Source organism: Eublepharis macularius, chromosome 2 (assembly GCF_028583425.1).
Source record: "Eublepharis macularius isolate TG4126 chromosome 2, MPM_Emac_v1.0, whole genome shotgun sequence".
NCBI lineage: Eukaryota > Metazoa > Chordata > Lepidosauria > Squamata > Eublepharidae > Eublepharis > Eublepharis macularius.
The window spans coordinates 204697108-204723915 of NC_072791.1; the positions used below are offsets into that span (position 1 = coordinate 204697108).

Sequence of the window (26808 nt, forward strand, 5' to 3'; positions counted from 1 at the left end):
GAAATGTAGGCATCCTGGTCTTGCAGCTGTAATGGAGAGCCAAGCTCTAAAACCAGGACACAAACAAAACAAACAAGCAAACCATTAGAGTGACCAAGAGTCACACTTGCTGTGCCTCACAAATTAAAAAACTCACTTCAGTGATTTTTTTTTTTTAGCACAGCTAACAGTCAAGAACAGATATTCTGTATTTATTGGAAGCTGTGTAAAACCATCCTACATAATAGGTTCACAGAAGCGACCACAGTTCAACAGCAGACTATCTGCTTTGCACAAAGAAGGTCCCAGCGTTACTCCCTGCAATTGCCTATTAAAGGATATTGGGTAGCAGGTGCTGCTTGGGATGCTGGAGACTTGCTATCAGTCATGGAACACAATGCTGAGCTAGGTAGACTTGGTGTATGGTAGCTTCAAACATTCCGATGTCTGAGGGTAGATATTCAGAGCCAATAACAGGTCAAAGCATTTGGATATCTGTCCATGTGCAACTAGCAATGAACGTCTGTGAGATGTGGTTAATGTTCCCAGCAAAAAGAACAAAGGGCAACAGAAAACAACTGCACCACATTGCTTACTTACAGTGTTGAAATTGGGGAAGAGTCCAACTGTAGAACTGCTGTCCACTGGAAAGGACATAAATGGTTTGATATCCAGGGAAGGTTGCATCATGAGTGTAGGTGTCCGAACAAGGGTAGGAAAAGTAGTCGTATGGCATGTACTGCCTGCAAAGGAGGAGAAAGTTTAAACAGGGAACTAAATGCACCACATAATTAAAATAAGCTAGTATACATAGTGCAGATATTACGAAAACAGCCCAAAACTCTGTCATATCTGTTACAAAATTCAGCATCACAGATCTGCGGTAGGAATTAATGCAATTCAAAAATGACTACTTTTCCACAGAGATCATGAAGCAGATGTTCTGATCCTGAAGAGATGACATATGGTGCCTAAATCAAATTGGCAGGTATAAACAAAGCCTGCTAGACAATGAAATACTCTGATTAGCCAAAATGGCATGAATGGGCACCACTTGAGTCCAGATGCTCTGGCAGTGCAGTTTTGGCTATGTGACCATCCACTGAAGGCCCTTATGCCAAGCTGAAACAAAGACAGGATATTTTTTCCCTCAGCCGTTGAGAATGAATTTCTCTATGCAGTGTTTTAGTTTGTTCTACCTGAATGATGGGTACATTTATTTATTTATGTCAATTATACCCCACTTTTCTCCCCTATGGGGGACACAAAGAGGCTTACATCAGTTTGGTGTAGTGGTTAAGAGTGGCAGGACTCTAATCTGGAGAACTCGGTTTGATTCTCCACTTGAAGCCAGCTGGGTCAGCCACAGCTCTTCCAGAACTCTCTTGGCCACACCCCAACTCACGGGATGATTGTTGTTGTGGGGATGATAATAATAACATACTTTGTAAACTGCTCTGAGTGAGCATTAAGTTGTCCTGAAGGGCGGTATATAAATCAAATGTTGTTATTTTCTCCTCTCTATTTTATCCTCACAACAACCCTGTAAGATAGGCTGAGAGTGTGGCCCAAGGTCACCCAGTGGACTTCCATGGCAGAGTGGGGATTTCAGCCTTGGTCTCCTAGATCCTAGTCTGACACACTAACTGCTGCACCGCACCGGTTCTCAAAAAGGAGTAGGGCTTGTGCCTATTTCTGGAGGCACATCTAGAAAAAAATCCTGATTTCACATCCAAATTGATGGAATTAGAACTGGGGACTAGACAAGGAAAGAGATCTTGGGATCATAGTGAAAGCTCAATGAAAATGTCAACTGTGCAATAGTGGCGAGAAAGACAAATTCTATACTAGCGATTATTATGAAACAGATTAAAAATAAAACGTTGCGTACTTTAGCTGCCTCGATGTAAATGTAGGGCTTTGCCTCTGCAATATAACAACAACAACATTCGATTTATATACCACCCTTTAGGATGACTTAACACCCACTCGGAGCAGTTTACAAAGGATGCCATTATTAAAACACCCTGTGAGGTGGGTGGGGCTGAGAGAGCTAGAAACTGTGACTGACCCAATGTCACCCAGCTGGCTTCAAGTGGAGGAGTGGGGAATCAAACCCAGTTCTCCAGATTAGAGTCCCACGCTCTTAACCACTACACTAAACTGGCTATTGTGTAAAAGGAGCATGAAATACAGCTGGTTGCTAAAAAATGCTATCGATTTGTAAATACAAAGAAAGAAAAGTACTATATAAACATGTTCAGTGTTAATTTGATGTGAGATTCTTGAGCTCCATGTTAGGGAGAGGAAAGGTATTTTGCAAGTGGGCCTTGAAAAGTAGATTACGTCTGAGCGCAACTGGCACAAAAAGAGAACTAGTCTACTCTGTTAAGTCCTTTCTCTCACCTCCCCCCTACTAGGGGAATCAAGGCTAAAGTCTTACTCAGGTGTATAAATGCAGGGCGACAGCTTATCTAGAGTTAGCTTTCCTTCTACTTACTGGGCCCTCCTATCACTGTTTAGTTCACTGCATTCAGATATAGCCACAAACAAGTTTTTCTGTGACAGACATGAATGGAGTTTGTTTCTCATGGGAGGCACCCCTCCTTTCTCCCCAACTGAAGACTGTTAGGTTAGGACTGCTTTGATGAAGCTCTGATGTGTGATGTTTGAATGCAGGCACCTGCGTGAATTGGAGTCCATTTCCTCCCTACAAACTGGAACCCTAAACCTTGGTTTAATTTCAGATTAGAATTCTGTTTTGCTTGGAGGACACAAACCCCAATTCCCACGTGGTGCCTACATTTGGATGATACGGGAAATTGGAGCTCAAATAAAGCCTGCCCAAGCCTGAATGTTTTTAACAACAGTCTGAGGGAGAAGAGAGTATATATGACAGCAAGAGAATAAGCTGCTTTTGTGCCTGTCATAGACAAACCTCCTTTTGTCATAATGTCTGAATGCAGACTGTCTGCTCAACGCACGCAACTACCTAACATCAAACTTTGCCTTAGCAAGTTGGGGGCCACAGTTTTCCTATTTGTGAATTTTTATTGGTGCTGGTTCCAGAGACAGATCTTTATTAGGCAGTCAGATAACTAGCGTGAGGCACCCACAGCTTTTCTGAAACCTGTAGCATGAGATGCAGCTGACAAAATGAATAATCACCAACGGGTATTAATGTCTCTGCCTGACTAACCATGCTCCGCCTTGATGGGGAATGTATCCTGACATGTATCCTGATACTGTGCTACCGTTCAATCAGCCTTTTCTCCACCATTGTTTATAGAATGCAAAACTTTCTTTAAAACCCTTTAAGTAAGTCAGTGTTTGTAGTTTGCATAAGCCTGAGCAACACATTGACAGTTGTGCTTAATTATCTGTAAGTCAGGAGCTTATTCAAGTGTATTCATAAATACAAAAAAACTGCTGAAGGCACTCTAATATGCAAATAGCACCCTCTGTAAATCTGCTGTGAAAAATATATCCACTAGAAGAAAAAACTGTAACAAAAAGTCTAAACTTTTAATAGCTCACTCCGAGTTATTAACACCCTAGAATCTAGCACGATATTCACATGCTGTATTAACTACGTATCTTCTCTCCAATTAGCAAACGTTACACTCACTGTCAAGCTGAAGTGTTTTAGTGCGTACTTATTGATGCTCATCAATCAATCACCTGGTTATGGAACCTTATTGTCATCACTTTGGCTACCATGATGGATATGAATGGGTCTATCACAATGTTTTTGCCTGAAGTGTTACATAATGGGGATCAGCGACTTAACAAAAGATTAAATGTTCCTTGGTGGCTTTAGCCTTTGGATAGTAATATCCATTTGAATTTGGAGGCAGAGAGCGAGAAAGAACTGAAAGAAGTTTGCAGAGTAGGCAGAGAGAGAAAAGGAGTTCTAGCTTTAATTAACTCAAACAGAGATGCAATCTTGGAGGGGATTGCAATAATTGCTGAGGGGGGAAAGGAATCTACGGCAAGAAAAGTGGCTGTGCTGTCTGCTGTAGAAGTCTATTTGCTTCCACTATGTTCTCCTTATATACGTGTAAGCAAACTGATGTGGGAAAGATAGAGCATGTTATTGTTTCAGTAAATGATAGGACATTTACTCAGAAGAAATTCAAGACCTTGCCAACCTCAATCTTTATGCTATTATCATGGTGCATCACAGTCCCTAATTTGACAAGCAAGGTGAGCAAATGGTACAAACCACAACAGATGCTCTGTAGGAGAATGGCCAAAAAACCTGGCAAAATTCTTCTTTGCTCAACTTATAACGAGATCTAGGTCAGATGAGTTTCATGTGTCACAAAAAAAGCAGAGCTGGACTCTGCTTTGGCATGTACCACTCCAGCTTCATTCTTTCAACAGGAGCCTGTGTATACCCAAAACTATGGAGTCAAACCATAGGTCAGTTTACAACTGGAGGAGTCAACTGCCTCTATACAGTTCAGACTGCTCACATATAGGTTTGGAATGTCACAATGGCCAGCTGTGTGAATTCTCTCCTGCTGGCGAATTTTCACTTGAAGAGCATCCCAAATACCAGTTCTCTAATACCAGATGATAATTCGTCTTAGGAGTTCTAAACTCAAGCTCATCTTTTCTATTTTTAATGATAGCACCTTTGACACACCACATGAAGAACCAGAACCATCATCACTCAATTCAGCTGCAAGATGGATGGCTGATTATTACGTCACAGAGTGGGCAGGATGTTGCATCTTACTGTCTTTCAGCACTTGCTTTATGGCACCATTGCAACAGTTTGCAATACCATGAGTCAGCAGAGATTAGTTTACTATTAGAGATTAGTTTACTATTAGTCTCACACAGTTGCTACAATGACAAGTAATAACAACATAAAAATAACATCCAATTTATATACCACCCTTCAGGACAACACCCACTCATAGCAGTTTACAAAGTGTGTCATTCTTATCCTCACAACAATCACCCTGTGAGGTGGGTGGGGCTGAGAGAGCTCTGAAAGAGCTGTGACTGGCTGAAGGTCACCCAGCTGGCTTCAAGCGGAGGAGTGGGGAATCAAACTCGGTTATCCAGATTAGAGTCCTGCTGCTCTTAACCACTACGCCAAACTAGCTCACTTGTCACTTTACTTGGGGAGGAGGGAGAGAAACAGAATATTTAGTGCAGTTATGTATAACTGATAGAGTTGTCAGCCCCACACTGGAGACTCCTGGGAACTTTGAGGATATGGAATGTAAGGAGGAGAATTGAGTGGGAGGAACTGCCCCCCCTAAATATTATGTTCTAGGAGTTCCTCTAATCTCAATGATAAAGAATATAAAAATACAGGGAATCCCTAGAGTATTGTGGATACAGCAACTGGAAGTGACATCGATGTGTCCACAACATCATTCCATTTTCTCCCACTGCAAGAATGGATGAGAACTGGCTGGGACAGGAGGTTGCCTCGGCAGTCAACCTGGTAAGCCTGATAAAAGAGACTAGTAATTGCAAATGTATTTATGTTTTTCTCTTTTTGTCTACTTGGACGCCAGTGTCAAGAAAGCGTTCTTCCCCTTTTCCCTTAAACATTCCTGACAATAGTAGCAGGTTATAGATAACCAAAGGGGCAGCTATATAGACACTTCCATCAAGAACCATCATGTCAAACATAGAACCGCGCCAACATTTCCTCTAAAGGTCAGGCTCATTTGCACCAATGCCCAATCAAATTTGTATGCAAATTCGAACTAAGCAAGAAAATGCTGGCACAAGAAAGATGTAGCTGCCAATGTTCATTATAATTATGAATGTAACAGATGTTTACAATTTAATTAGCATTTTAATGATAAGGACAATTTAAGCGTGTGAAACACAGATTGCTTTTAAAATATTAGTAAATCTTGGTTAACCTTAAATATTTATTTGAAGGATCTGTAGCCTATATTTTCTGAAAACCAAGGTAATTTAGCATACAATTTTTATTTTTTTAAAAAAATCCTACTACTGCCCTCCTAAAATCAGAAAAAATATTATTGATTTCTCCTGTAAATTTAGACTGGGATCAAGAGGCCTCTCTAAGGGCCAAGCAATATGAGACAGTGTCTACAGGTCAGACCTGTGGATGACGATGCCATTTTAAAGGGATTTTAAAATGCTGTGAGGGAGCTGAGGGCATTCATCTTCTGCCCCCTCCCGGTTGCCTTTTCAAGTGCTGAAATGGCCACACACCCCCAATGGCTGTTTCGCCACTTGAAAAGGCATGGGGGGAAGGGGCAAGAGTGCATCGGGGCCCAATCAGGATGGCTCCTTCACAGCGTTTTTAAATTGCTGTAAAATGGCAGTGGTATCCACGGGTTGGATCTGTGGATCCTGTCACATCTATTTTGGCTGTCCAAAAGCACTTGCACTTATTCGTGAGGAGGACAGGAGATTCTCTCTTCAGAAAACAGCCCCATTTGTGGCACACTGAATGTCCCTCAGGAGGACCCCTTGACTTGGACAAGAGGCTTTTAAGAGCACTGAAAAGCACTCAGAACAGAAAAGGGTGCCTGAAAAGTCCAAGACGAAACACACATTACGTTTTCGAATCTTCTTGACCTTGTTTACTTAACTAGGCTTCATACACACAAAGCAAGCAATTTTTAACGTGATGTGAATTATGGAAAGAGAGGTCTATGACATGTGCACTTTTAGTTTTACTTGTGCGGGAAATTCACTTGAAAAACATTTAAATAAAACACAAATAGGCTGCTGGTGGTGGTGGTAGTTGCTTTATTGCTTTCCTTAGACCTTATTTTTTTCCTTTACCTATTTCAATTATTGTTTATTACTTCGACAAAAATTGAAAGAGGGAAAACAAGAAGAGATTTTGCCAGAATGTATCAGTTTTCACAATCCTGAAAAGCTGAACAAACGAAGCAGTAGCATCTCACGTAAAGGTCCAAGTTCTGCTTCTGGGCTGACGCTTAAATGAACAACAGACTTGGTAATCTAATTATATCTACAATATTTGTATCTGGCTCTCAAGAAGCTCAGGAGTGACTTCCATAGACCTTGCCTCTCCTCCATTTTAGCTTAACAGTCCTGTGAGAAAGGTTAGGTTGAGAAAGAGTAATCAAACCAAGTTCGCCCAGTTAAGCGTTCATGGTAGAGTGAGTATTTGAACCCAGGTTCTTTACGGTATTAGCAAGACACTCTAACCATTATACTATGCCACCTCGCTTATGCAAAAGACAGCTTACATGGATCTTCTACTTTCAAGGGACAGCGATTTCTAGGATTGAGCCTGTGTATAAGCATCAGAGTTCCTGAGGATTCATTGGAGTTGGCACATGTGAGCAATCCAATTTATTAAAAATAAGCCTTCCCCCTTCTTTCACACAAGGGTTTCTCAAGCAGAACAACCCCCCTTAGGCAGCAAATGCCTGTTCTGCCCAAAATGATAAATTTCTATTCCTTGCACAACATCCATTTGTGCAGTTACATTACGACTATCTTTATAATGGATAGAAAGTGTCACATTTATTTTTTGGTTCAAGACCAGCAAATGCATTCTAAAAATGTGGCACAAACATCACAAATCATGATGTTAGATCAGCATTGCAGTGATATGACTATGATGAAAATGTCAAGGGCCCAAAAATTATTCTAAACGACAGGACTATGAAGACAGCTCTACCTGTTATATTTAACAGGATAATTTTTTTATACTGTATATTTGGTTAAGAGTTTCAGTGAAGTTCATTGTTCTACTCTTAAGGGGCAGGACAGATGCTAGGATCACCATCCAAAAGTTCGTGGTCTTGATGTACTCGCTGATTCTTCTGAGATTGAAGACTGGTCAGAGACCTCCATATTTCTTTGAGAGCTTTTTCTGTCACTCACTTCTGAAGGAGGGTGTCCATCTCTTGGAGGAGAGTTAGGTTGAGAATGGTAGACACAAACATCCGGGATGGGCAGAAGCAAAGAACGTATCCTAACCTGATGACAGTAAGAAAGCAGTGGTCTGATATTATGGAAGGGAAGTCTCCCATCCAATTACTAACCAAGGCTGACTTTGTTTAGCTTCTGAAATCTGAGGAGATCGGGCTTGCCTGGGCTATCCAGATCAGAGCTTACCATACAGACCAGGTAATATGACATCTTAAGGGATAGTACAGCCAATGTGTATACTCTCTATCTCATTCCATCCAGTTTTCTTCCCTCCTTATCAGAGCTGAATGAGAGATTTCCATGCCTTTTCCTACTGAAGACTCAAATGCAACTGAGTTTGGTGGTAGATGAGTGAAGAGGAATTTACAGTCCTCCTGTTGCACCCTATAAAGGTCCTCTGGACATTGGTGGGGCAGAGGGTGGTTTCAGCCAGGGATCTTTGTTCTGCCAACTGGAGCCAATAGGTAGAAGGTCTAATCGGGGAGTCCTTGATTTGTCCTTCTGACACTGAAGTGGCAGGTATCAGGGAAGTTTCTACCACGGGTGATGAGGCCAAAAGAATCTTCATAGACATCACTTCTAAGATTGGTTCCAACAGTAGTGGAGCAGTGGAAGATAGCCCTGGAGAAGGGGAGGGAACTGAAATAGGGGCCTATGTACTTGTACCCAAGAAGACGGCTAAGAGGCAGATCAATGATGCCTTAGCTTGAAGTCAGAAAGACCCATCCTTTCTTTTGAGTTTGGAACAGTGACCTTAAATGAAGACCTCAAAGCACAGTCTACACCACTAGGACTCTGAGAAGCGGCTAAGATGGTAGCTGTTTGCAACTGGGTCTGCCATTTCTTCACACATCCTCAGGGTCTTTTCCCAAAGGATAAACAAGAAGCCCAGTTGGGATGTAAATGTATAGCTGTGGTTGGTACCATTGACTTTATGTTGCTTTTCCAGGCAGAACAAGCAATCATCACATCCGGCTGAAGTAGGGAGCTTTCCTCTATCACTTCTGGCACCATTACAAAACAGTTGTTTGTACCATCAGCATGTAAATACCATGGCAAGCCAAGAGGAACCTACTTACACTCTATGCACTGATAATGACCTATAAACCACTGGATTCTTATCAACTTAAAATGACAAATTACTTTTTGTGCCTGAATGTTAACTCTGGAAGTTTCCCAGCTGAAGCTCTGCTCAGCTGAAAAGCCCAACAGTGTGATCCACAGAGTGGATGTCCCCATTTTAACATCAACATGCTAACCGTTAATCGTTTGAAAAACAAAATTAAGGATTATTTTCCTTAAATAATGACATTTCAAAGAGGAAATGTGAGGTCACCAAGCAGGTGCTGAAGGTAGCAATTACCCACCCACCCCTTTAAAGGGTGAAACCAGTCCTAGGTTTTGTTGTATACCCTGCAGGCTGGAGCCTCGCCATAGACTGTCACATCAATTTTCCCAATTATTTTCTCCCTTTAAAGTTTTGGAGTACCAGCCCTGAGGAGTAAACAGGAAATGATTGAATCTATTTTTTAAAACTCTTCTGTGAAAATCCAGCATACATATTCACAGCATCCAACTTAGACTTTGCATAGACTTTTGCTAATTTGTGTAGAAGCCTTCCGAGCATATGTACACCACATTTATACAGGCTCTTGATCCCCGCCCTAATTCTGAAGATGTGTGTTTATTAAGTAGAAATCTCTCTCTCTTTGCCTTCAAACAGTTCATTGCATCTGCACTGTTGATATTCCACAAAAGATATGTCCCCAAATCAAGTTGAATATAATCTTCTAACTCACCTGAAAATTTGAACAATAAATTGATTCATCAGTTTTATATGGCAGGACAATAAATCGTTTTCCCTGAAAGCAATAATCCCCAATGATCCTTTTTAATAGGATGCTTGGCTTGCAACCAACACTGGCCCCATTATGCCATGATAGCCATTTTGTGGCAGCACCCATTCTCAAAATACCAAATGTGCCCACAAGTTTGCCCTTACCTGAATGGCCCAGGTGAGCCTGATCTCGTCAGATCTCAGAAGCTAAGCAGGATCTGCCTTGGTTAGTGATTGGATGGGAGACCTCCAGCAAAGACAAGGGTTGCAGAGGCAGGCAATGGCAAACCACCTCTGTTAGTCTCTTGCCACGAAAACCCCGGCAGGGATCGCCATAAATCGGGCACCACACTCACACACCCACAAACTCAACAAGAGTGCTGTCTTAGAGCATGAAGATTCTCTCACCATGGTGTTTAGATTTTTCAGTAATGTGTGTTCCCTGTTCTTCCTAGTTTATGTACTGATTGTGTTATTACATAGTATCTAAGCTCTTCCTAAGTTTATAGATCTAAATTGATGTAGCAATCCCCACAAGGTCACACCAGTTTTAAGGGCAGGAGTGTCATCTCATCCTATAAACTTTGCGCTTCTACCTCTAACAGCGAAAGAGGGGTAAGCTCTCAGTCTCTGTGCCAGAGGCACTGGAGAGAGATTACCACTCAGAGAGGATAATAAGGTAAGGTACCTTCGTACGTCATCTTGAACACAAACAGATATATCGTGCTATAGGCTTTCACAACAGATCAGTTTATCTTTAAGGTGCCACAGAACTCTTTGTGTTATTTTTGCTGCCACAAACAAGCGCTTGCCCCCAGGAATTAATTCTGAAAGCACCTCATAACTGAAGTAGCTTATTTTCAAAAAATAACTCTGAATCAGAACACCAGTTCAGAAAAAAAAGGCTCCACAACTTTCCAAATGTAAGAGGAAAACACACTCATCATTATTTCAGAGCTCAGGAGCACAACCATTGTTATGACGAGAGCTCAGTCAGTCTTTCACAAGTCTATTTTGATCCGAGTGCCATCAAAATCTCCCAATATATTCAACACATGCCTCACAATACTTACTCTCAAAACTTGATTTAGAAAATTCTGTTCTTCTACAGAACCTGCTTGCTAGTTCTTTTATATCAGCAGATGGGATTGTAAAGAGCTTGCAAAGAAATTCTTGGTCAACTGTTTATAACCTGCAGAGCTGTCAAAGTCAGCATATCAAATGCCAGCAAGAACAGTTCATTTATCTAAGATGGATATCTTTTTTTTTAAAAAAAAGAGGATTCTCAGGGTGTTATCACACTTATTTCCTTACACTATATGGAATTAATTTTGACATCTGCAGCTGTGACATCTGACACTGCTCACTCCCTCCCCCCAATATTTACAACCACATGTAGAAGAATCCAACCTTAGATTCAGCATTGTAATAATATGTGTTTATTACAACTGGCTCTTTGTCATGATTAAGCAATTTAATACATTAAGAGTCAGTTCTCACCATATTTAGAAGATGTATGTTTTACAGCTGTAATTTACACCTATCATGAAAACGCACGGACCCATTTGTTTCTTGGGGAAATCTGATTATGCAATCTATTAAAAGCAATTTGTTCATCTAGAAAGCAAGGTGAAATGCTTTCGTCTGGTAGCAGAGAGTGCCACTGTATGTATCTACCGTCATTAACAGCCCTGTTAACACCATTCACTTTACCTGAGGAAGTTCCCAAATTTAAAATTCCTGGCACTACCCAAGGATGTAGCAATCCCCATGAGACCACACCAGTCTTGATGACTGGTGCATCATCCCTTAAATATATCTAGGTATCATAAACTTTCTGCTTCTATCTCTGACAAAATGATCATCATAAGAGGGGTGAGGTCTCAATCCAGCCTTCTCTGCCCAAGAGAGAAGCTACCACTCAGAGAGGACAATTTTGAGTTAGACGGACCAGAGGTATGACTTGGTACAGCTGGGAAAAGAGGTGGTGGAACTCAGTGATAGAACTCAGGACTGCACAATGATGTCACTTTGGGTAAGCTGGAACAAGGGGGGAGTTTTTTAAAGTTTAAATCGCCCTCAGCAAAAATGGTCACATGGCCGGTGGCCCCGCCCCCTGATCTCCAGACAGAGGGGAGTTTAGATTGCCCTCTGCGCCGCTGCGTGGACAGCAATCTAAACTCCCCTCTGTCTGGAGATCGGGGGCAGGGCCACTGGCCATGTGACCATTTTCAAGAGGTGCCGGAACTCTGTTCCCCCACGTTCCCCCTGGGAAAAAGCCCTGCTAACAGATATATATATATTTACAAATTTTTATTGGATGGGTCATTATACAAATATAAAAACATACACAGTTAACTTTCGATCATATTGTAATACCCCCCTTTCTCCCCCTTTTCTGTTGACTTCCGACAGTTTTCCATTCCCTTTATTACCTCTTAAATAAAACCTTAACCAAGCTAAAATATATATAATATAATAATACCTATCTAATGATAAATACCATTATCTAACATTCCATATCCTTTAGTACTATCTATCCATAATATCCAATAACCTACAATATAATATGTCCCCTATATTAATAGCTATATACTACATTCTAAGAATGGGTCATAGTAATATATTTTATACCATTGCATATCTTTAGATAGCACTATTACATATATCTATCATATCTATAATGTTCAAAATTATTAATATCCTTTATATTTTTATTCAACTCATGACGTTATAACCTAGTAAATTATAACATATTGTGCCTACATATACCAATAAAATGGTATATTATCACAGACTAGATTTTTTACCTCTAATATAATATAATGATTACTACCTCTATATTAATTCAAAGTAACAGAACACTGTCCTCCCCTCAGAAAGTATCCAAAGACCACACCTTCCCTTTAATGTCCCGCTTTTTTTCTATGTAATTCTTGAATTTCTCCCAACTTGTTACATACTCAGCCCTGCTAACAGATATATTATGCCATAAGCTCTTACCAGTTGAAGGATCTTAGGAATCTGTGCTGGGAAAGGATTTGGCCTGAGACTTTGGGCCAGTTGGGCCTAACATATCTCACAGTGTTGTTGTGAGGATAAAATAGAGAACGATGAATAAAATTAAAAATATATTTACAAAAACCTTACCAAATTTAGGATTCTATGATTGCTGATTCAAATAACTGACATATACAGAACAAACATAATTTAGCAATGCTGCCTGTGACAAAATTGGGGGGAAGTTAACAATGTAGGTTTATGCTCATTTAAAACAGTGATTGTTTGGTTGGGGCACAGTTCTGCCCATTTACGATGAGGATCTTAGTCCTCTTCCTCTTCTGTTTACTTCCAATAGACTGGATTTTTTAAAATGCCTCTTTTCTTGTGCTTTTAATAGAAACACAGATATAGAGCAGACTTTCTTTCCAAGTTTATAAAGGGATGTGAAAAGAGTCCCCAACTTAATTCATAATATCAGGCTGCTCTTAAAGCCACAAGAGCAAGTTCCTGTGAAAATGATGGCAATACTAATTAAAAATGAGTCACTCTTAAGGTAACATCCAATTATGCCTAAGACTGAGTTTCCACTCAGACTTGAGGCTAGGGTTGCCAGCCTCCAGGTGGTAGCTGGAGATCTGGAATTACAACTGATTTCCAGGCAACAGATACCAGTTCCCCTGGAGAAAATGGCTGCTCTGAAGTGTGAAATCTACGGCATTATACCCCACTGAGGCACCTCCCTTCCTCAAACTCTGCCCTCCCCGGGCTCCGCCCCCAAAATCTCCAGGAACTTCCCAACCTGGACCTGGCAACCCTACTTGGGGCTGACTACACAACACACTATTTCTGAGTCTTGTCAACAAGCACGCTCTGGGAGTCCAGTGTACTGAATTTAAATTCTAAATGTGAAGCGGCCATATTTAGATTGGTACCACAGTGCACCAGGAAAGGGAGCTTACGCATTCCCTCCACATCATTTTCTGAACCCAAAATAGCCCTAGGGAGCTGCTATTTATTCTGTTGAGGGCTACATGCGTGTGGATGGGTTACATGTACAATTCCCCAATGAGGCAAAAAGTGGCTCCCTACAACCATTTCAGGTGGGGAAAAAGAGCACATGGGGAAGTTTAAGTCCCGCATTCTGATCTGAACCAGACCCCTGTGGGCTTTGGAACTGAATTCCAAGCATGTCTGTTCTCAGGACCCAGGAACAAAATATTAGATGTTACTGGGAGTCTGCTAATTCCATGTATCGGGACCATGATGATTGCTGTATTTAGTGAACTGGACAACACAGTTTCCATACATAGAAACTCCATGCATTGTCCAATTTACATAATACAGTAATCACACATATCTAGAGTTGCCAGGTCCCTATACCTTCCTGGCGGGAAGGTGGGAGACCTAGCACTTACCTGGATGCTGCGTGCTCCATCTTTGCGTGTGTGCTCCTCCTGTGCTTGCATGATGACGTCACTTCTGGAAGTGACATCATTGTGCCGGCAGCCCCAGGACACGTTTTGCCCTATAAGAACCAGGGCTCTTGCCCCATTCAAACTGTGCATGCTTCCTGGATCCAAGCGCTGCTCCCTTGGGGTCACCTTCCCTAAGCCTCTCTCTCTCCTGGTTGAGAACTTTGGACGTTTGAAGCCCTCTTCCTCCATGGACTGCTCTACTCTCTGGATAGGTAATTATTGCCCAGAAATCCCTCAAATCTTCACTTTGACCACTGCTTTTCCTAGGAACCTGTGTGCTTGTGCATTGCTTCTTGTGTGTGTGTGTGTTTTCCCATTAATAAAAATTACTCCTTTGAATTCAAAAGCGCCAAGTCTTGTCTCCTACCCTGGGGAGGGGATTCCGTAAAAATTGGTGGAGCTATCCTTCAGTTACCCCTCTCGTACAGCTGTCCTCCTTGCTGCTAATTCCCCCTACTCACAAGGAGGCCAATCCAGGTAACAAAGGCCTTAGACAGCGCTGACAGTTACTACCGCTAATAGCGATACTTCTGGTTTCAGGTATCCAATTTTGAGCTCGCTTGAGATTATGGGCACAATATGACTGAATGTATCTTTTCAGTGCAATCCTGTTCAGTTATACTGTTCTAAGCCTACAGACTTCAATGAACTCAGAAGGGTATAATTCTGCTTAGGATTTAGGGTTGTCAGGTCTCCGTGGCAGCTGGTGGGAGATTGGGGGGGTATGGGAGGATGCAGTACTCACCTTTATAATCCTCACACATGTTTTGGGCTGATTCTTAAGGAATTGGTCCTGGAGCAAAGCGTGCACATGCTTCCATTCTCCTCACACGATGATATCACTTTCAGAAATGACATCATTGTGGTGGGGCATGGAGGAGTATGTGCCTGTTTGCCTGGGGTGCCAGTGGCAGGTGATCACCAGGCAATTTGCAGAAGGTCAAACCGCCGGGAGTTTGCCCACCACCTAAGGTTGTCAAGTCCAGGCTGGGAAATTCCTGGAGATTTGGGAGGTGGAGCCATGGGAGGGCAGGTTTTGAGGAGGGGAGGGACCTCAGCAGAGTATAATGCCATAAAGTCCACCCTCCCTGAAGCTGCCATTTTCTTCAGGGGAACTGATATCTATAGTCTAGGGATCAGTTGTAATTCCAAGAGATCTCCAGGCCCCACATGGAGGATGTCAGCCTTAATCACACCATTCATTACTTGGATGAAGGAACAATAAAACCATCATCTTCCCACAGCCCACTATAATATTGCATATTCTTGACCCCTTAATTCACTAGTTACTCAATCCCCCATGCCAAGCCTCGTAATTATCTTTTGGCCAAAGAAGGTTCTAGAAACAAAGAAGGATTCAATTTTTTTAAAGAAAAAAGAAAACTATTAGGTAATTGTGCAATGACAACAAAAACAAACTGAAAATAGTTCTATCATATTAACAGAAGTTCTTTATTTAGAGTCCCAAGCATTCTTCTTTGTTATTAGCAGTTGATTCAGATTGGGGCTGTATTTCTGACCTCAAATAGCCCCGCAGAACAGCTGTTGGCCTCACTAGGACAAATGCTCACACAACACAGTGTGTGTTAAATGAATTGTTCGCTTCTCTTGAAAATGACTGGGAGGAGCTAGGGAATCAGGAATTGCTAGCTTGGGTAACAGTTCATATTCCTCTTCCCTTTTGTGAAGCTATTGTGCCTAGTTTTGGCAAAGCTCTACCAAGGTTAGTGCAACTGCATCGAACAGTATTAGCCTGCCTGTTTACTTAAACTTGTGAGAAAAACCTTGTAGGAAATCAGACATCCAAATGCTGCAAATTACCATTTTATCCCAAGTTATTTCTCTGCGACACAATTCTTTTAATTGTTATAAACCAATGAAAGGGAGGGAAAAAACCTCCAATTTGTGCACTAAAGAGACTTACTGATGCTTACCTTAGTTATAAGATTATAGCTCAAGACATCATATAGGTATTAGATGTGAACTACGTATCTAGCCATAAATAATTCCTTCCTTTCATCATAGTGCTTTTGTGATGCTTGGCGCTAGGAGACAGCAGGCAAGCGATAAGCTTCAGCAAATCCTCCTCCCTGACACCACTGCTTAGCTCTAATTACAGTAAAGGAGAAAGTTTGCAACTTGACTCCAGAATGGGGACAGCCTACCAGGTGACATCACCCCGCCAAATACTACCTAAAAGCCCGACGAAGTGGATTTTCCTATTGTTCCACCAAACAGGTTCAAGTACATTGGAAATCCTGCTTTCTCCCTGCCCCTCAACACTAAGCTCTTTACTTGTAATACTTCTGTAGGTGGTGATTTGAAGTGATTTCCTGCTCTAATAAGTCTAGCGTAATACATGGAAAAAGCGTGATGGGGGGGGGGGTCTAATGAAGCCACGAGCAGCAGTAAAAAAAAATCCTTCCATGAATCAATCAGCTGTTACTGCCCTCTGACATTCTCGTAACAAAAAAAAGCGGGGGGGGGGACCTGTCCGTTGTCTTAAGTTACCTCAGGGCGCATGGACCCCATCCCTAAAGACATTTGCTACCTTGGAGACCCTATTTGGGTGGAAAGGCAAATAAAATAATAAAGACGGGATATTTGAAGGCTCATTGTTTTTCTCCTATTAAACCCTTATAAGGGAGAATATGGTTGGTAAATGAGGACTTGTGGGGAGAAAGGGGTGCCAAAACCTCCTGCCACAAACAATGCTGATGCCGAAATCAGCATCTCAGTAACAACTTTTTACTTGTACCAAAGGGTCTGATTAGATGATACGTTACAAGCAAGTTGTTTAATGTGTGACCCGAGGCTCATTTTAAAAATAGTGGGAATGGTGGGAGTTGGTTCCCAAACATGGCATGGTGGCAGAAAGAGTTTCATCATTCCCTCTCTTCCGTCCTGTGCACATTCACTAGCAGAAAAGGGTCACCGTTCCTTCGCTGCTGGTTCCACATGTTTCCTGCACCCTTAGAATGCAACGGTAATCAACAGGAGTAAAGCTGTCCTTATCTGTAGGATTCAGCCCCATCATTTGCACAGACCAGCCTTGGATCAAGTTTCTTCGCCACGAGATAGTGTGACAAGAGACAGAATCCTGAGTGACTTCTATGTATGGGGCTAGGTAGCAGTCTGTCCATTTGGCAAGAAGGGGGGGGGGAGCTCACTGTAAAGAAAGATTCCTTTCTTTCCATGTTCACAGTTTAACTCCTTCCCTCTCACATTCTGTCAAGGCCACAGAGAGCTCAGCTTCTTCCCCCACCAATCTACGCTTCCTTTGCAAAGCCGAACAGGTAAGGACAAAGGGATGCTGCAGGAGGATGCGACATGGCATAATTGTTAGAGTGCTCGACAAAGATCTAGAAGAGCTGAGTTCAAATTTCTGCTCTGCTATGAAGCCCACTGGGAAATGTCTCTCATTCTCCCATCAGCCTTCATTTACTTCAGAGGTTTGTTGTGAGGGGAAAAAAAGGAGAGAGAAATCTATGCCATTCTTGAAGGAAAAGAGGGATAAATGTATTATCTAGATGAAATAGATAAGGTCAGGGTAATGACAGAGGGGTTCATAATAATGAGAAGAGTAACAGCCTAACACACACGTCTAACATCTCTGTATATAGGAATTTAGGATCAGAGCTTTCATTGATTCTGAAACAGAGTACTGATGTTTACTTCATTACTGCAAGGACAATTAATACTGGAACACATGCTCAAGAAGCATTCACTGTAAACTTGTAAAGAACCCATTAGAGCGTTGCAGTCTAGAAATTTATGAGCCAGAGAAGGTGCTAAAGAGGCTGAAGATGAATTGGTAATATAAATTGCTAACAACACCAGGGGGAAAAAAACCCAGAGCAAGAGCATGTGTGTGTTTATTCTGTAAAATATTAAAGTGTTAATATGTCCTGTGTTTGTGAGTGTTGTAGAAACACTTCTTGTTTTTGTAACTCTTGGTACCCTTTTGTGAACATATTTAAGTTATTTATATGTTATCTGGAGGCTTTTGTTCCTCTGGTTGCTATTTCTCTAACACCATTTTCATCTCTGCCCTCACTTCCATTTTATTGGACTTGCTGTGTGATTGGCATGTAATTTGTCGATCATCTAACAATGATATGTCTGGCTCCGTGGAGAGATCTGGTAAACAAAAATCAGGTATGCGTGTACTGCTGGATTACACAGCAGTTTGGGGAAAACAGGAGAAAAATGGCACTTGGGAGAAGCACTAAGAAGAGAAGTGAAAGACCTCTGCATAATATCATGGATATTGGTGAGGCAAATATTTTTAGTTCATTCATTCAGCTAGGCATGCGAATTCTGTGCTCATTTTGCAGGGAATTGCAAAAGCGGAAAGAACGTTCAGTGTAGCCCTACTCTCTATATTATGAATAAACAAGTAGGGATCCCACAAGGACTTATGGGGGAGGGAATCTCATGTCCTCTCCCACACGAGTTCACACCAGTTTTGAGGGGAGGTGTGTCATCTCATACCAAGATAAGGTACCTTCGTACGTCATCTTGAACACGAACAGATATATTGTGCCATAAGCTTTCACAACAGATCAGTTTATCTTTAAGGTGCCACAAAACTCTTTGTGTTATTTTTGCTGCCGCAAACAAGCACCTGCCCCCAGGAATTAATTCTGAAAGCACCTCATAACTGAAGTAGCTTATTTTCAAAAAAACTCTGAATCAAAACTCCAGTTTGGAAAAAAAAAGGTTCCACAACTTTCCAAATGTAAGAGGAAAACACATTCATCATGTCTTCTTTCCCTTCCCTGGCTGCCCCTATTGCCTCTCCGCATTTTCCTCCTTCCTTCTCTCCTTTCCACCCAACTGTATCTGCCCCCCCTTTCTTCACTGTTCACTCTTCCCCCTAGCACTCTTCTATGGCTCAGTTACATGGTGATGATTGAGCCAGACCAAGTTGCTAGAGTTGTGAGGTGTCCAGTTTTTCACCTGGAATAGTCGAATTTTGGGGGGGTGGGTCTGTCTGGGGGAAATAGTTAAAATACTGGACACATCACCTGTCCAGCCTGCCTGACCGGCCTCCTGTGCACCACCAGGGGAGTGAGCGGCCAGCCAGCCTGCCCACCCAGCCTCCTGCTCAATACTGATTACCACCCCCTCTCCATCCACTATTTTTGGGGGAGCCATCTGGCAGCCCTACCAGTTGTATTGTGGGGAACCCGTAAGGACTTGTGGGGTGGAGGACTTCACTTTTGTCTGTATCCCCACTATTTCCTCTTTCCCTTCTCTATATATTCACCTTTCCCTACTTCCTTCAAACCCATTAAAAATTTAGCTTTTACCTGTCCCCCATCTTCATCTATATTTATTAATTTACTTCAGTTATATACTGCCTTTCTCCACTATGGTGACCCCAAAGCAGCAATTTCCTTGCTTCTTTATTATCCTCACAACCCTGAGAGGTAGGTTAGGCTGAGTGTGTGTGACTGGATCAAAATCACCCACTGAATTTCCACAGCAGAGTTGTGGGTCTCCCACATCCTACTCTAAAACTCTAACCACTACACTACACTGGCTTTCCAGGGGAGGGGGAGCTGTTGTTGAACAGTGGCAAGCAGCCTGGATGAGTCATGAAAGTCATTTAGTATCAAGATGCTTCTGGGCCTGGCCCCAAGGAGTCATTCCCGAACGGCCAAAACAGCTCTGGAAAGAGCTCTGTCTCCCCCTGCCGTATTTTCCTGACAGCAACCATTCCTGGAATACTGGCCAAACTGTTATGGTTGCCTACCAACAGCCACTGAGGGCATCTGGTTAAAGCTACAGGTGCTCCTTTTATCATTTTGTTTTTTTTAACCCCCCATTTTTTAAAATTGCGATCTTTTTGCAAACCTGGGGCATTTTTAGGTGTGTAGGAAGATCTGTCTTGTCCATTCATGGCTTCAATCTTCAGATTTATTTATTTATTTATCTGATTTTTATTTATTTATCTGATTTTTATACTGCTTCTCTTCATATCCACAGATCAGGGCCACTTGGCTATTAATATATAAGATGCAAATCAAGGGTGGAAAAAAACAAGACCTAAAAATCCTTTACAAACTGCAGCACTTTTCAGTTTTTCAAGCTGAATATTAGGGACATTGTACAATTAAGACAGAAGAGTTTTATCAACTATTATAAACAAGAACTAAGAAGAAAAGAAACACCTATAATGCTGTGGTTTACCTTGAAATTATTCCTGCAGGCCCAAAAGGTAATTTCATGGCAAGTTGCATTGCAAAACACCAGGTATGTGGCTGGTGCTAAAAAAAAGTTGTTATTCACAATCCTATGATCTCATCCTGATGGGGTTGTTTAGCCTTTTGACGATCTTTTTTTCATGTGTGTTTTGCATAGAGATGCCACATACCCATCTCTTGACTACTTGACCACTTAGCCTTATTTTTGTCATCGCTTTTTCTTCCCCCTTCTTCTGTTTGTTTGCTTCTTTGTGTGCGTGTGTATATACAGCCAACGTTTTCTGCCTCTAACAAAGTAAGCTCTTGCTCACAAAAAGCTCGCGCCACAATACATTTGGTTGCTTTTAAGGTGCTACAAGATCCTTTGTTACAGTAATAGGAATGTGAATGGTTTTGAGCTCTTTGGCTGAAAGGTACAAAACGCTATTACTTATAGCACCCCATGGCAGGCAAATTCCATCCATGAATGCTCACAGATGTTCGTCCTGGAGGTCATGATAAGGCACCATTACATCTCCCAGAACAGCTCTGTATACCCATTCCAGGACTTTTAAAAACAGAAGGTTTCCAGAGTCCCTTTTAAGAAGTATAGGAGGAAGGGGAGCAAAATATATTCTGCATTGCTCCTAGAAAAGTGCTTCTCAAATGATTCAAGAATTCTAATGTATGTGAACACATGCTAACATGAGCATACAGCACATTATTTCGTTCCAAATCAGCATATAAGATAGCAATCCTTCATTTATTGAGACTGTTACTGGAGATAGATGGCTGCCAATAAAAAAAGTCTCTCTTCTAACTCTTCACTAGCATGGTGTCACTGAGTGTCTCACCACACGAGACAAAATACACTTGAATTACACGGGTAATTTGAGTGTTTTTTGTAATTCAAGTGTACTTGGGTGTAATTTGAGTGTAATTCAAGTGTATTTCGTCTCGTGTGGTTTGACCCTGAATTCAGAACTTTCCTGCTTTACAAGCGGCAAAGAACTGAAGCAAGGGTGGGGAAACCCAGAATGCTATAGCATCACATCATATCATTTGTTTTACTACACTTTACAGGGAGACCGAAGAAAGTGGAGGGGGGAGAGATCCGGGGCTGCTGTTCTCAGCATGTTTCCAGTAATGCTTATTTTCAACCAGTATCTCACCTATAAGACAATCGTAGAAGTTGAAAGTTAAGATATACTGAGAAACATTGCTTTGCTGAATTGTATCACTTCTTTATATTTAAAAAAGTAATTTTCTGCAATTATTATTGCAATTCCATTTAATTTTTACTCTGTAAAACACGTTTATTATTTGCCCTCTGATTACAAACACCATCTGAAATATTGATAAAATCTTACAACAAAGCTAATTGGCCCAACTGATGTTCAGAGGATCAATATGCCTCTTGTTCAGTTGGCTGATAGCCAACACAATAAACGTTAACAGCTATTTTATTTATGAACAATTCAAAGCCACGATTATAGACATTTAAAATTTATGTATCCCTGCTACAGTAGATTTTAATTTAAAAGCCTTTAACTGCTATTACACCCCATTGTTTCATTGCCCAAGTGGGGATTCTTTATTGTGCAATTTATTGAAGAGTCAATAGCATAAAGCAATATCTAATGATGCATTTATGACTTGAATCACCAGCACATCAACAATAAAGCAGCAACAGAGACGTCTTGGAAAATATCGTGGACGTGCCACTAATATTTCAGATTAATATTACTGGTATATATTATCAATGTGATGTTCCATTTCCTAACTAGCAAGTTTTCCTGCCATCATGATGCACGTGGGACCAAGAGGAAGACCATTCAGAGAATGTCATTCAATTCACGTACACATACATACAAATATTCATGCCATTCATCCCAGGCAATAGAGTGGCTTGGGGAGAAAGGGTGCCTGACAGATCACCAGGCCTTCCTAATGGGTAATCTGCTTGCAGATAATATGTGCAGTGGAGGGAAGCAGAAATTCCAACAGCAATTCCTTTCCGTCTACCCTCTAGCGATGCAGCTAGAGCAGAATGCCTCCATCTCTCCTACTGGTCTTGCACAGCGCCATCCTGCCAAGCAAGCCCATTATCAACATACCACAAAGTGTGGCAGCTGTCAAGGCCCAGGGCTTCTGGCAAGGCCCACTGCTGCCCACCTCACACTAGTGTACTCTTCCTCCACCAATTCATTTCTCAGTGCTCCACCACTGCCCCGCTGCTCTGAGGAAGAGTGCACAGGTGGTGCACAGTAACCTGGCAGCTGGTGCTGTGGAGGAAAGGGCATACAGGCCATGGGGCTATGAGTGCATGTGGTGGGAGGGAATAAAAGCTGATGGGAAGGTGTGAGTGGGTGGTATGTGGTGGTGGACAGAGGAGGGCTCCTGGGCACTCCCTGTCTAGGGCTCCCCAAAACCTAGAACCAACTGTGCTGCCAGGCACTGGAAAGAGCATGCCCTTTTACTTTTGCTACAACTGGCCTTCGGTAGTAGTGACAGAGCTAGAAGGGAAGGGGGACCCTTCCCCTGTCACAGCCCACTGTTACTACAGTCTGCACATACATTCAGAAACACATGAAGCTGCCTTACACGGAATCAGACCTTTGGTCCATCAAGATCAGTATTGTCTACTCAGACAAGCAGCAGCTCTTCAAGGTCTCAGGTAGAGGTCTTCCACATCACCTACCATGTGATCCTTTTAACTGGTGATGCTGAGGATTATGCCAAGCAGAGGCTCTACCACAGAGATATGTCCCTTCCTCATTTGTAGCAAAAGCCCCTTAGAAAAGGCCCTTATCTTTCTCGCTTGCTCAATTATGGCACTTCCTTCTAATTAGAGATGGGCACGAACCAGAAAAAAAATGAACCATGCGGTTCGTGGTTCGTCAAATTTCATGAACCACAAACCACGAACTTTCATGAACCTGCCCCAGTTCGCAAACCGGTTCATTTGGTTCGTGAAAATGTTACATCCAGGTCAGAAAACCATCACTTCCAGGCCAGCAGAAGGTCACTTCTGGGTCAGCAGAAGGTCTGCAGGAAGTCCATCCCCTATTGCCTAGGAAACTGATTGATTGGCACCAGGCTGTCTGCAGCCACAAACCAAGAAATGAACCAAACGAACCAGCCTAAAGTTCATGGCGGTTCGTCAGAAAATGGGATCTGACGAACCGCGGTTCACAAACCACAAACCGGCCTGGTTCGTGCTTCATTTTGGTTCGTATTTCGGTTCATGCCTCTCTCTACTTCTAATACTCATTTTAGAAAAGTTGTAAGGTACAAATAGGCCTTGGGTTATGCATGAGTAAATGTCATCAACTTCAAAGGGACTCGCTGTGCATGAGAAACTGTGTGCTGATTACAGGTATCATTTATATCAATTTTATTTTGCATGTGACTGCATAGTAAAGATTGATGATGGCAAAAGTGGGAATTTTTGACTAGTGGCAGGTCTGAATTATGTATATAAGAAAAAGAAACACAGTTGTCTTTTATGAAATTGTGAAGGCCCCATTTCACATCTAACCCAGTCACAACCAATTTGAACAAAAATATACGCATCCATTTAATACAGAACAATAAAGCCAACCTGACTCATCTGAGCAAGAACAACTGGTAATACTCACTATGCAACAGAGTTTTCAACCAAATAACCAGGGGGTGGTCCTGGATGCTTCCTTGTCTATGGAGGCACAGGTCGCAGCGGTTGTTAGATCCTCTTTCTTCTATCTAAGACAGGCTCGACAACTTGTCCCCTACCTATCAACCCATGTCCTTACGACAGTGATCCAGGCAACGATCACCTCCAGATTAGACTACTGCAAGTCGCTCTACGCAGGGCTTCCCTTGGGCTTGATCCGGAAACTGCAGATGGTTCAGAATGCAGCTGCACGGGTGGTTGCCAGAGCACCAATCATGGCTCATATAACACCTATCCTCCCTCAGCTGCACTGGTTACCGGTTGAGTACCGGATCTGGTTCAAGGTTTTGGTGTTTACCTATAAAGCCCTATGCGGACTGGGCCCAGCATACCTTCGAGACCACCTCTCCCCATATGTTCCCCGGAGGTCACTTCGATCAGCCACTAAGAACTTGCTGATGGTCCCTGGCCCCAGGGAGGTCCGCCTGGCCTCTACCAGAGCCAGGGCCTTTTCAGTTCTGGCTCCGACCTGGTGGAATTCTCTGTCTGAGGAAACTAGGGCCCGACAGGATTTATTATCTTTCCACCAGGCCTGCAAGATGGAGATGTTCTACCAGGCATTTGGTGGGGGCTAGGCTGTCCTCTCGCCGGCCATACCACTGAAGACCTTCCACCACCCATGCAGGAAAATGCTGTATTTTAATATTTTATACCCGCCAATTTTAATTGTTTTGATATAATGTTTTAATGTTTTTATAATGTTTTTACTGTTTTAAACTGTTAAACCGCCCTGAGCCCGTCTGATGGGGAGGGCGGTCTAGAAATGTGATTAAATAAATAAATAAAATAAAAGAAGGGCTCCTTCAAACATCACATGCTTAAATTCCTAAATTTCAGTACAGTATAAAACTCCTTCCCATTTATCCTGTCTGCCAGTCATAATGAAGTTCCCATTGCATGTAAATGGAGTGGAACAGATGCATTTTCAATCATAAAAGACATGTGGATTTCACTTTTTCCTAAGTGCTTTTCATGTAGGAAAGGGCTAACTGAAGGGGCCCTCAGTGGTATTTTCACACTGATTTCTCACCTGATTTTTCCCCCTAATGGGGACGCAAAGCACTCATCACATTGTTCTCCCCTCTTTCACCTTATCCTCACAACAGGAGGGCAGAGGCCCCAGAACATAGAGGAGTAGGATATGTGCTCGTCCAAGCTCTATTTTGGGGTATAGAGTGTTTTGATTTTTCCGCAATATTTGTGTTGGATTTGCGAATAAAAAACTAGAAACTGTGAATAAGGAACTGGGAACCAACTCCAGCTTTGCCCTGTGAGGTAAGGTAGATTGAGAAATTGTGATGGGCCCAAGGTCACTCAGAAAGCTTCCATGGCAGAGCAAGGATTTGAACCTGGTAACACAACAAACTACTACACTACACTGGGAGCTAGTAAGTGGCATGGGGAGGAAGAGAGGGAAGAAAGAAGAAAGAGGACTCTACCTTCCTCCCTCCAGCCTTTTTAAAGGATGAATTAATTGATGGCATTCGTTCATTAATTGTTTTTCCATTTTCATTATCATAATGAAAGGATTGGGGCACTGGGATTCCCCCTCCCCCACGTATTTCGTATCTAATATAGATCTTTAATTACAAGGAATGTCTTAACATTTTGTCATTCTTCAGAGTTTCAACTCTCTCATTATTGCCTCCATAATTTAAATCTATTCATGGGGACTGGATATATCTCTCAGTCCCTGAGTATGAACTTTTAAGGCCCAGCCTTTCATTTCACATCCTGCAAGCATATTCTGAAATACCAGTAACATACTCTAGGACAATTTCATTTTTGGCAATGTAACTTCACCCCAAAGAAACATCATCCTTTTGACTTTTAATTCTATCATGGTAAATGAGTTGGTCTTGAGTCTTGTGGCAACTGACTAACGAAGTATTTATTCCAGAATAAGCTTGTGGCAGTCTAGAACCCTTTTCTTCAGACACTATGAGGGGATCCTCACAATCCAGACATTTTACATAGAACTAGAAAGAAAAAAAATGGCAGGGTGAAGGGATCATGAAATACTGTAAGCACAGGGTGAAATGTAAAATTCAAAGCTAATCAAGAAAAACACAGAGAACATTCACAAGTTAACACCTGTAATTGGTTGGGAATCCCAGGTTTCTGTAAGGAAGTTAACAGCTATAATGGGATGAAAATCCTCTTGACTATTAAATGAGAGGAGAATAGGCTACTGATAGATGAATACAGCATACAAGGAGAATGAAGTCCCACAATAAGAAATAGGGAAGAGGCTTGAGCGATAATCATTGGTATGATACTAGGGATGTCGCAAATATGTCCCTATTGTTCACCTCTAAAATGTTGAAGGGTATGACTTTTCCCTGAATGAAATTCTGTTTGTTTGGGTTTGTCTAGTCATGGGATCCATTTAACACTATCCAAATAGCACAAAGCATGTGTCATACACCCGGCGGACAAACGTTTGCCTCTTCCAAGTACTCTGAGTTTATTAAATGCTGGGTGTCTTGTTACAAGACACTGACAAATTGGAAAGAGATGAAAGAGAAGTGAGAATGGATAGCATGTTGGAAGGTCTGACTGAGAAGGGACATTTAAGAGTTAAATATGCATTTCCCGAATAAGTGATCATTCAATGTGGACAATCTACACATATTTTATAAGTCTCCTCCGTGCCCCCTAGATAATAAGAGAAAGAGAAGAAAAGGA

At 42.0% G+C, this 26808-nt stretch overlaps 1 protein-coding gene across 1 annotated transcript in view; it reads right to left on the reverse strand.

Moving 5' to 3' along the window:
- The window catches only part of ZNF385B (zinc finger protein 385B), a 223200-nt gene that overhangs the window by 107649 nt on the left and 88743 nt on the right, over nt 1-26808 (reverse strand). The window contains exon 2 of the mRNA XM_054971935.1: nt 580-722. Coding sequence (XP_054827910.1) covers nt 580-722 — 143 coding nt within the window. The remainder of the gene's footprint in view (nt 1-579; nt 723-26808) is intronic.